Genomic DNA, 11,708 nt, shown 5'->3' with positions numbered 1-11,708 from the left:
TCTCGAGTTTCAGTATTGAAACGACATCGTGGCTGTTTAATGTAAACTTCCCTAGCACCGTTGAAATTTGAAAACTTGAAATCACATAACGTACTTATGGCGATGAATCATTAATAGATTTTACAAGCTTTTTCCTATGTTTGGTTTGATTCGGTTCGACTCGGTTCGGTTTATGATTTTTATAGATGTTTTGTTTGTCTGTTTTTCTCTTTTTCCGTTTCTTTTCTTTATCATAAATACTTGTAACAAGATACTCGGTCACGACATAATATAAATGATATATTTGACTCTTCAACAGAGAAATTGGGACACATCTCTCATTCTTATTGATGAGTGTTAAAAATCTAAGTTAGGGTCTATCAATCGATGTCTACCAACAAGGAAACACATTCTTGATAAGATAGAAATTCATAAACTATGGTTGAAATGTGGCCATATGTCATAGTTGTAAGTGCAATTCAATAGAATCATTTTATCTTTTTATGTCCCAATCTCCCTATAACTTTTTAATACCAAAGATTCAAAGAAACAAAAATGTAAAACATAATTGTGTAGAAAATGATAACAGATGAAGATAATGGAACTTGCATCAATGCATGCTCTTCTCACAACCTCTTTAATACCACCCCCAATCCGCGAGCGCAAACACACACATATTAGTCTCATACCCGTGTCATTGGTGAAGGTCGTTCAATTGTCACTTTCTTTATTTTTTTAATTTTTTTTTTATTTATGCAATTTTATTGTATTAAAATAAACTATGTAATTTGGGTAATCCATATTTTAGTGAAGCTTGAGCACTTCACTTTATAGTATAGATAGATAGAAAGACAGATATATAGATATAGATTGCCCTTGCATTATGAGATATATATATATATATATATATATATATTTATATATATACACAACCTTGCTCAGGTGCAGATATCCGCACCTAAGCAAAAAGGTGCAGATTTTCATATTTGACCCACTTTTCGATCATATTTTCACATCTTAACCGTTCAGTTTTTAGGTCATAATATATAGATCATCTCTACAAATTTTCAGCCAAATTGATGATCGTTAAGGCATTCAAATATGCAATTTATGCGAACGAACCGAATCTGTCAAACCGGAATCGTTCATGTTTATAATGGTAAATTGCAGTTTTGCATGCCTTAACGATCATCAATTTGGTTGAAAATTTGTAGAGATGATCTATACATTAGGACCTAAAAACAGAACGGTTAACATGTGAAAATATGATCGAAAAGTGGGTAAAAACTAGAAATCGTACCTAAGAAAAACTGCGAACATGCGCAGTGATGAAGCTCTGTATATATATATATATATATATATATATATATATATATATATATATATATATATATTGGCCATTTCAAAGAATTGCTTGCGGGACCCACTTCTTGAGCACATATCGGCACCTCAACCGTTCAGTTTTTAGGTCTATATAAGTATATTACTTTTGCAAGTTTTCAACCAAAATTGATGATAGTTAAGGTATTCATAATCATGATTTACCATTCGGAACATAAATGGTTCAGGTTTAACAGCTTCAGTTCATTCATTGATTTGATATAGTTTGGTACCTTAACGATTATCAATTTAGATGAAAATTTGTAGAACTGATCTACTCATAGAGACCTAAAAACTAAATGGTCAAGATGCCGATATGTGATAAAAAAAAAGTGAGTTCCACAACCAATCCCTTAAAATGGCCAAAAAAGAGATTCATCTTGTATCTACGAAAATAAAACTCTAAAATAAAAGACCATATAGCATAATGCAAAAAAGTTTTAATCAAATTGGAAAAAAAAATAATTAAATGATCAAATCATTTAAATAGAAATCTTGGGGAAGTTTATAATCGATTTCCATCATCTGTAAACTGCATAATGAAATTCTGAAAAACTTCGATAATTACATCAAAGATTCACCGGAGAAAGTTTTCACCCAAGATTGTTCATACATATCTATATGCATCACACCGATCGATAAAAAAATTATTTTAGTTGATTTTGTGTTGGCAACAGTTTGTCAATTAAAATACACAATATATACCAGAATCCTTATCAAAAGAAGGACGCGCACAAACCAAGCCTTAAACCTCTAACTTGACGGTTGTTTCCCTTCCAATCTCACTATACAACCAAATCCCAATGGAGTCCATTGATGATGTTATTGCGTCCTTTTGTGGCTTCGTTGGCTCTCACCGATCACGAGGTCGTTGACATCTCAAAAATGGCTGGAGGTGCTCCGTTTAGGGGATCACAATCATACTTGCTTGCACGACTGCTAGAGCGGAAATCAGCAGAACTAAACGACTTTGTCACTTCTACAAGCGAGTGTGCGTCCTTAAAAGGGACTTCAAGATTGCAATAAGGTTCTCATAAGAGGCCCTTGGAGGTTCAACCAAGCGATGTTGGTATTATAGGAATATGATGGCATCACACTGCTGCACAAGGTGGAAATTCACTCTTCTTCTAGGTTCATGTCACTGAGATACCGCCAGATTATGTGGTAAGGAAAACCATTGAGAATGTTGCCTTTATTGCAGACAATATTTGGAACTAGATGAAAAGCTTTTTGAGAATACCAGAAGAATTAGGATTCGTGTCTCACATGAGATCTCTAAACCTTTTTTTGTTAAAAAAACCTTGAAATTAGACTCAAATGGAGCATAAGTCTCTTTTTTCTTTGAAAACCTTGTGGGATAATGCAGGCTTGGCACTTCATCTATCATGAGGGAGGAGTTTGCCTTTGCTTGATAGGACTGTGCCAAGAACTGCACACACATTGGAAAAGAGACTGGAGACAGCTAACCCTTTGTTAGGGTTAATGGCAGGTTTGAGAATGGATCTTTCAAATTTCATGGCATTCAAACCCCAGTGCTACCTCTTGTACGTAGATCTTTATTTGGCCCAAGAGAACATCCACATGTACTTACCTTTGATCTTGCACCAACATGATTATGCTCGGGTTCCAGGACTGATGACTCATGACTTGCTCTTGTAACTGTCGCTGAAGCTAAACAATCAAAGAGAGGGAGACCAACTTCCCCTTTCTCCTCCCTAAAGAAACTTAGAGCCTTACTGCCAGAGCTTTTTGAGAAGCCACTCAGCATTGAGGCTCCTTAAAAAAAAAACTCAAAATGCTGCAATTCTCTTCCAAGTTCACTGCAAAGACCCTTGGCATGACTGAAGCACCAGGTAGCATACTGGTATCAAAGGAGAACCTTTTTTTTTTTTTTTTTGAAGGGAGGTGTGCAGCCCTCAAGCCTTGATGGCCTTGATTAAAGAAACTTTCAAATATAAGGGGGGGACATTTAGCCTAAACCCCTGATTACAATAGGTAACTAGAGAACATCTGGAAATATTATCCTGAGTCTCTACTAAACACATGTACTCAACAAAGCACCAACTAGCAAAGAGCGCTCTACTAGCAACTCTATTTGCTTTAACTGCAATAAAGCAGCGGTGACACTACGAAAAGATAACTTGATCTGCAACCCGATTATAGCAAAGCATAGTTACCGTACGCACAGCTTTCCCATCATGATGCCATTGTAAAATACATCCAGTGACACTTAGTTTCTGCCTACCACTAGGAGGCAGCGACCATTTGACCAAACAAGGAACTCGCCGCCTACTTAGAGTAGACACGTTACTGCCACTAGAAGGTAGCGACTATTTGCAGATGCAAGGAACTCGCCGCCTACCTAGAGCAGACAAGGCACAGAGAGTGCTCAAACAGGCACTAAGCCCAACTAGCCCTACAACGCTACTATAAGGACTTATTTCCCATAAAAAACACAAACAAAACCAGCAAGGCCCAAAAGCAAAAGCTCAGCCCAACCACCATCTCCCCCGAGGACCCGCCTCAGCAGCCCACCAAGCCTGCAGCCAACGCCAACTGCCGGCACTAGACCGCCTCCTTGGAGCACATCTCCGCCGAGAGACATTCCTGCGCTGCCACACCACCGCAACCCATCACAGGACATCTAATAACCCGAACGTTAGATACCAGATCCAAAAAAGAGCTAAGCCCTCGCTGGGCTCATCACTGCCAAGAGAACGAGATCTCAACAGCCTCACAAATCCCAAATGCCAAAGAATCGCCACAACTCGCCGGCGGTAAGTTCCGTCCCAGTGCTACTCCATGGCTGCCTTCCTCTCCGATCCCCGAAGATCGACTAGATCGAGAATGACCAGCCCGCTTCGAGATCGAGCCTCCATTCTCCAGTCCTGGATCAAGCCACTACCACATCCCAGATCGCCGATTCGGAGCTGCCAGATCCCACCGCCGGAAAGAGACAGCCCGTTGAAGCTCCACAACCTCCGTCGCCCCTGATCCGAAAGGGACAGATCAAGATCGATCTGCCCAACCCGAAAAGAGAAACCTATCTGCCATCCCTCGACCTCTCCCCCACAACATAGATCACTGGAAAGCACCCTCTCGTCGCTGCACCACAACCGCCATCGACCGCAAACCGAGAAGGCCAGATCGAGATTTGTCTTTCCCACCCGAGATCAAAGAACCACTCCCCTTCCCTGGATCACACCTCTGCCTTGAAGGCCTACCGCAACTCACCATCAGCATCCCCTCCCGGGCCAGAACACAGCGGCAAAAAACGCCGAACGCGTTCGACCGGGAGAGAACCACACTATCGAAGGTTTTCCCATATTTTTTTTTCGCGCATGGGGCGCGTTTCTATTTTATCAAAGGAGAACCATAGTATGAAGAAGAGTGAAGCAAAGAAAAAATTAAGGTAGACCCCATGGTTCCAGGAGCAAAAACCCCTTAAAATCAAAGAAAGATAGCTATGCTTGGCATACTTGACAAAAACTCATAGCCCAAACTTGAAGAGCAAGGAGAAAATTTAAGTTTTTATTTTTTAAACTTTGTCTATTTACCATGTCTTTGATTTACGTAGTTTATAGGTTTTCTTGAATAAGTGAGCATAAAGCCGTTAAATGAGTAGACTTAATCTATACATCACTGTTATAATATCACAAACTTTTTATCTATCCCATGTCAATAGAGGGAGCTTGAATTTTAATGATATATCGATATGATATTTATCGAAGAAAAAGAAGATATTTTTTTGTTACCTATAAACAGTGTTTGCGAGGTTAACACATCCAGAAAGCGGTACATCAACATAGGAGGGGTAGTCTGTAAATCAACTTTTATTTTTTTTCCGGCCAAACTTCGAGAATTTTACCTGTGTAAATCCGCTTATCTGTATTAATTCAATAATTATTCACATCTAATACGATTGAAATTTAAATCCGTGATCTCCACGATATTATGTAAACATGTCACAGCTCCTCAAAGCTATGCAAATGTTGGGTTTATGTTGCAGTGCGGTGTGGTAGACTGGTAGTAACCCATGGGTCCTGTTCCTTTCCAAGCCGGCCTTTCTGCTGACATGTTTCCCAAACCTAACATACCGTATAGTGAACCGTATAATAATACCCCCTCTAATTTCTAATTTTCTTTCTACGTTCTCTGTATTTTCTCTCATTTCTGCCTCACTCTCCCTCTCTCTCATATCTGAAACCTCCTCTCTACTCTCTCTCTCTCTCTCTCTCTCTCTGTTTTTGGCACACCAGACACCAAAAGGCACTGTTTTGAACTTTTGATCCAAACACCGACCCTATTTCTCTCCTCACCCAGCTTTCCCTACACCCTGATAAAACCCAGATGAGCCCAGCCTCAAGTCACTAACATTTGAAACCAAAATCCAGCACCGGAGACCAGAAATTCACACTCAGCAAAAAAACAAAAACACAACTAAATTTTGAAAAAAGAAAATTAAAAACAAAACAAAAAAATTTCAAAACGGTGTTCTTAGATCCTTCTGTGTGGTTCCTCTTCCCCCTAAACCCTTATTCCGAGGTCACCGCTCTCTCCTTTCTCTTAAGTTTTTTGGTAAATTTTTTTTCTCTAGGGTTTTTTCTGATACATGCAGAGTAAAAATCAATCTGATTTTTGCTGGGTTTTTCTGATTTTTTTTTTTTTTAGGTTGAGGAGTGTATGCTGCATTTTTGGGTGAAAGTGAAGCTCCGGGCGGTGCTGAGGCTTGAGTGTGGCTGAGAATGGAAGGCGGAGACTGAAAATTTGGGGTTTTTCAGATCAGAGTTTTGTTGGGTTTTGATTTTCGTCTCTGTTTCCGGTAGAGATGGGGAGCTCCGGCGACTCCGGCAACAATGGCATTGACGCGTCGGTGGGTTCCTTGGTCTGGGTCCGGCGCCGAAACGGGTCGTGGTGGCCCGGCCGGATTGTGGGGCTGGACGAGTTGTCCGAGGATTTTGTGGTTTCGCCCAGAGCCGGTACTCCGGTGAAGCTTCTCGGCCGGGACGACGCAAGCGTGTGAGTGTTTTGGGCTTTTGGGTTTAAGCTTGCTTTGGTTTTTTCGCCTTAAGTTGTTTCAGCTTGAATTGAACTAGGTTACAATTGGCTTTACTCATGTTTTGTGCAACTGGAAATGACACAAAATATTACTTTATATTAAGTGGGGATGATGGATTGTTGTTTCTTTCGGTGTGTCGAGAACTATTATCATGGTTTTTTGCACCTCTATGTTCAGAGTATTATCCTGAGTCGATTCAATTTATTATTTGTTAGTTGTCATTGCTACCTTTTATATAGCTGGAAGCAATACATAGTGATTGAAGATGCATAATCTCTGCAATGAGATTGGCAGATGACAATTTAGTGTTTTGTGTCAAAACAATACGATTAGTTGTAGGCACTACTTTTTAGAGAAACAAGGGGTTATATAGTTTTAAGGATGGAAGGTCATATGGTCTTGGAAGATAAAAAGTTTTGCACTGGCATAGTCCTTATTGAGTAGGTGCTTACTAGTTATATGGGTCTGATGCATGGTAGGAAAGGAACAAAATTTTTCACTGCAAGAATACTGATTGAGTAAGTACCTCATGGTTTCATGTCTGTAGTGTAAACATCCTTATTTTGTTCTCCTGAGCCAGCCCTAGTTTAGTGTAGGGCATAGGATCTTAATGTATGGTTAAACTTTCAGATCTTATAGTAGGACAGGGAAGAGTGTATCATAAGATTCTAGCTTCTGCATAAAAATGGCAGTACGTTATCAGTTGTTATGGGAGCTGGTCTTAGATGATTGCTTCATGGAGTGATTGGTATGTGCAAAATTTAAAATAGGGTGGTGCAGGATTGGTTATCCTTTATGTACTGCCATAGACATGTACAAAGTTTCGCTTTTGAGAGAAGAGCACTAGATTTTTAGTTTGTCATGAAACACATTGTTCAAGCTGCTATGTGGATTAGTTGGGTGCTTCACATGTGCAAAAATTTTCTTGGGAGGAGTCCTTGTCCTCTTTGGATGGTTTAGCATTAATAGAATAGTAGATCTCTGCTATGACTTTTTAGTTGTAGTTTTTGACACAGATTAGTTTTCAACTTTCTTTTTTTTCCTGAAGAAGCTTTGAAGTCTGCTAAAATAAAGTTGCAATTTCTTGACTTTTCCTTAAGCTAGAGTCTCATTATGCTTGGTATCCGTGAGATTACATTTTTGCATTTCAGCATGTTCATGGTTGTTGTTCAGGACCATGTTCATGGTTGAGGACCATGATTTTCAATGCAAGGATACTGTTTTTCATTTTCCTCTGTGGTAACTACAAATTGTATAACTATTGGTCTAGGGTATGAGGTGTTTAGCTTTCAATACATATGATTGTGGTCTGATCTTCATGCCATTGATGTAGGGACTGGTATAATCTTGAAAAATCCAAGAGGGTGAAAGCTTTTCGTTGCGGGGAGTATGACGAATGCATTGAAAAAGCAAAGGCCGCTGCAGCTAACCCCAACAAGAAGGCAGTGAAATATGCACGAAGGGAAGACGCTATTATCCATGCTCTTGAGATTGAGAATGAGCGTATAAGCAAGGATAATATAAATATCTGCTCTCAAATGAGTAATTCAGGTGGTGACCATGATTGCTCAGCCAGAGAATCACCTGCCACGTCTCACTCGGGCGAGGAGAATGGAGATATGACTGATGATGTGGGTCTTTCTGAAGAAAATTCAGACTCGGCTCTGGAATTATCTCAATCTGGTATATCTTTTGAGGAGCCAAATCATATCAGTTCTTCTAAGTTGCAAAGTGTGCAGGGAAGGAGAAGAAGAACACCGAATGATTCAGAGGATGATGGAAATGAAGGGGTTAAGCGCATGAGAGGACTTCAGGACCTGGGAATGGGTGTAGTATCAAAAAGGTCGGTCCAGACTGAAGGGCTTCTTGAAATAGTTCAGCATGACAGTGCTTCAGTCTTAGATGCAAACACTCAGAATGGCATGTGCAATGGAAGTCTTGCAAATGGAAGCAAAAATTCCTCATCCTTGAGAAGAAAGAGAACTCAAGTGGCAACAGCTAATGAATTCCTGAAAAGAAAAAATCGTAGCCGACCATTGACAAAGGTTTTGGAGAGTACTGAAATGGTGTCTATTCCAGTTGCAGGTGACCAAGTTCCAAATTCAAGTGGTTCATCTCTTCAATTATCTGATGGCAAGGTTCCTGAATTAGAACCAAATGTGTCAAAAAGGAGTTTATCTATGGACCACAACGGAGTTTCATGTGATAATGATGCTTCTACAGATGCTCCTGAACAAGCTACAGTTTCTTCCTCTATGAATCAGATGAAAGAGAATGAAATTCTCGGCAAATCTGAGTTATTGGAGAATGGTTCATCTAAAAGATTCTATGATTTGCGGCTTGTTGGAGAAGAAAAACGCTCTTCAGGTAATTTGGACATTTACACATTTTAAGCTTAGTTTCAATCAGTATGCGTCTTTAGTTAACCACTCGAGTCATGTGGAATCTATGCACTATTAATTAATTCCAGTAACATCATTATCGTTGTCTTGTTGTTTGTGTCTTGTAATATTTGAATATGCCTCAAACCATTGAGGTATCCCTGCAACTCTTTCACTCCTTTCCCTTTGGCCTCCGTCTTGCTAATTAAATGTAGCAAGTTTATTAGCCGAGTCATTCTTTTGTGCTTCTGAGCCTGAAAAAAAGGGTTCTGCTTCTCCTTAAGCTGATTTCCCATCTTTTTTTACTAGGTAATTCTGCTGTACTTGCTCCTTGTTCATCTGGAAGGCCTGAAATTGGTGCAATGGCAAGGCAATCTAGTCGAAGTAGTCAAGCTGAAGCTGCAGCTTTGAGAAATGAGAGACTGAATGAATCCGGTCCTACAAGTTCTGCACCCGTGCATGATATTGGCCAAAGTATAGAAAAAGGTAGTTCAAAGTGGCAGTTGAAAGGAAAGAGAAACTCAAGACAAACAAGTAGAGATAGAAAAAACAACTCGAGGAAATATATGAACGTCGATGACTTATCCAATACTGGTTTGGCAGGCATACACCGTTCTGATGTGTTATGTCATGTTTCTGACCTGAAAAGGAATTGCAATGGTATTAGCGGTTCTGCTGCATATAATTATGCAGTACAAGGAAAGTCCAAACAGGTTGCGGATTTGTCTGATGGACCGACTCAGAGGTCACTTCCCTATCGGCAGTCTCGCTTCATGGTACCTGCGAGATATCAGACATCAGATTCTATTGCCCGCAATACTTGCTCTGATACTTCATTGTATGATGTCAAACTTGAGGTTAAAGCAAAGTACCGGCCACAGCATGTACCACTGGTTTCTCTAATGAGTAAATTGAATGGTAAAGCCATTGTTGGTCACCCAATCACAGTTAAGGCTTTGGATGATGGCTATAGTGACAGACTGTTTGGCAGTACGGAATGTGATCTTAGAGGTGGCAAAGTCAGTTATGCAGTTCAGCGAAATGCAGAAATTGGAAGAATCCCAACCAAGCATTTGGGTTCGCCAAAGAAATCTCCCAAAACAAAGAAATCTGGACTGCTACCAAAGAAGACCAGGAAGTTATCTTCACTGACTGGTCACAGGCAATCCGAAGAGAGGAAACTACTGGTAGAGAAGCGAAGGAGTCCTGTAATAGCTTGTATCCCCCTTAAATTAGTTTTCAGTAGGATAAATGAAGCAGTGAGTGGTTTAGCGCGACCAACACATCGTGCGTTAAAACCAAGTGAGACTTGAATTTGTTTTTTGGGTTAAAGTTGCAGTGAATGGTTTCTTCCTGTGAAGTTTAGCTCCATATCCGGTGTTTTAGTTCAATTCTGCAGCCTAGTCACTGGTTCTCATTACTTTGGCCGCTCTAAGTGGGCAGCATCTTTAAACTTGCTGCCCTCAAGTTCAAATCCCCTTGCAATTCCTTGACGCTGCACTGTTGTAGGAAGAGCAGTTGGTCAGGGGAGTATGCATTTCTCTGTGTATATATTGTAACATTAGTTGAGGTGTAACTAGCGTTAGGTATTTGGATGACCTAATATCTGGTTAATTAATTTATGAATTCAGGTTGATTCAGATAGTCAATAACTTTGTTCCCCGACGTACTTCTGGTGTTGGACGTATGCTCCACTTCTTGTTACTGAGATCTTATTGTTATATCGCTTAAAATCAATGAAGTGAAGTTCTCCTGCTACCTGATCTTTTTCTTGGTTTACATTGTAATTGATGTGACGAAAGTTTTAATCCTCAGAAGTACAGCATCTTTGAAGAATTGAAGCTTTCTGTGTGCTTTTCCATTGGGTTTATTCTGTGGGAGAACAATGCATTTATTGAGCAACTCTTGAATTATAAGAAGTGAAGTGATACAAAATATCTATTGCACATAAATAATAGTTGGTTTATTGAAAGGTGTTTTCTGCATTGGTTGGGATTTCCGTGTAATAACGTGATTTATGAACTAAATCTGTGTTGCTGCAATGACAGGGCGCAAATTGATGTGTTTGTTCACTGTTCCTTGTGGAATTTTGGGTGTTTTGAGATTGATTACTGTTTCTGTTTATCCTGTCTAATTCTTGTTGCTTGAGTCATATTGATTATGTCTGCTATATGTTTATATAACAATTGCTTATTGCTGTTAAAAAGAAAGGGTTGATATGCGTTTCACTTATTCAAATTCAGAGTATTCATTATTGGTTTTAGTCACAAACGATCATGCTTTCAGTTTGGAAATTTGGATGATCTGTAGAGTAGGATATTGGAGCTCATTGTGTTGATAATTTTACTTGATATATAGTATGTCATGTTTTGTATAAGTAACTCTTGTTACTTGAGCCTAACTTTTACCACTTGGAGAATGATTATTCTTGTCCTAGACTCTTTGTTGCTTTTTCATATTTGAAACTTATTTGGAGAGTTGTAGGGTGGAATTAGATATGGTATTTGAATTGAAAAAGACTATTTTATATTCTGCTACTTTGTTTCTAAACTTATATTTGCTAGCCGGTGTCTCTAGGGCCGGTCCTGAAAATTAAGAGGCTCAGTGCGAAAATTTAAATGATGCCTTATTAATCACGATCTCAATTAGAAGAACTAAGAAAAAATGTTTGGTATAAATAGAAGAAAAAAATAGTGGACGCCTACAAACATCAACAAGGAAGGAAAAAAGACAAAAAAAAGAAGAAGTCAAGAAACATAACAGAAGATCGAAGAAGAAAGTAGGGAGGCCTTAGGAATGAAAACAAAAAAAATATATATTAAAAGAAGAGAGAAGTTCACAAAATAAGCAAAGAAAAGATTAAACAGAGCTAAGCACCCACGGGTTTTTAACCCAAGACCAATCAAGCA

General features: G+C 39.3%; 1 protein-coding gene across 2 annotated transcripts; it reads left to right on the top strand.

The window, feature by feature from the left end:
* Positions 1-5,543: 5,543 nt before the first annotated feature.
* On the top strand, positions 5,544-10,557 carry LOC112187277 (uncharacterized protein At1g51745). Of its 2 annotated transcripts, none has more exons than XM_024326015.2 (4): positions 5,544-5,904; positions 6,031-6,378; positions 7,752-8,785; positions 9,109-10,557. In XM_024326015.2, the coding sequence occupies exons 2-4, from the start codon at positions 6,188-6,190 to the stop codon at positions 10,110-10,112; spliced, it is 2,229 nt and encodes a 742-aa protein (XP_024181783.1). In that variant the 5' UTR covers positions 5,544-5,904; positions 6,031-6,187; the 3' UTR covers positions 10,113-10,557. The 2 variants fall into 2 exon arrangements, with proteins under 2 accessions (XP_024181783.1, XP_024181784.1); XM_024326016.2 differs by having other exon boundaries at positions 5,544-5,937.
* Positions 10,558-11,708: the final 1,151 nt, after the last annotated feature.

The sequence above is a fragment of the Rosa chinensis genome, chromosome 2 (genome assembly GCF_002994745.2).
Source record: "Rosa chinensis cultivar Old Blush chromosome 2, RchiOBHm-V2, whole genome shotgun sequence".
Classification (NCBI taxonomy): domain Eukaryota; kingdom Viridiplantae; phylum Streptophyta; class Magnoliopsida; order Rosales; family Rosaceae; genus Rosa; species Rosa chinensis.
Note: the sequence above shows the minus strand (reverse complement) of the source record. Positions and strands in the feature narration are given on the sequence as shown.

Coding starts and splice junctions, on each gene's coding strand:
- LOC112187277 (XM_024326015.2), top strand. CDS start 6,188: ATGGGGAGCTCCGGCGACTCCGGCAACAATGGCATTGACGCGTCGGTG. Junction 6,379..7,751: donor GGCCGGGACGACGCAAGCGT/GTGAGTGTTTTG, acceptor CCATTGATGTAG/GGACTGGTATAATCTTGAAA. Junction 8,786..9,108: donor AGAAGAAAAACGCTCTTCAG/GTAATTTGGACA, acceptor TTTTTTTACTAG/GTAATTCTGCTGTACTTGCT.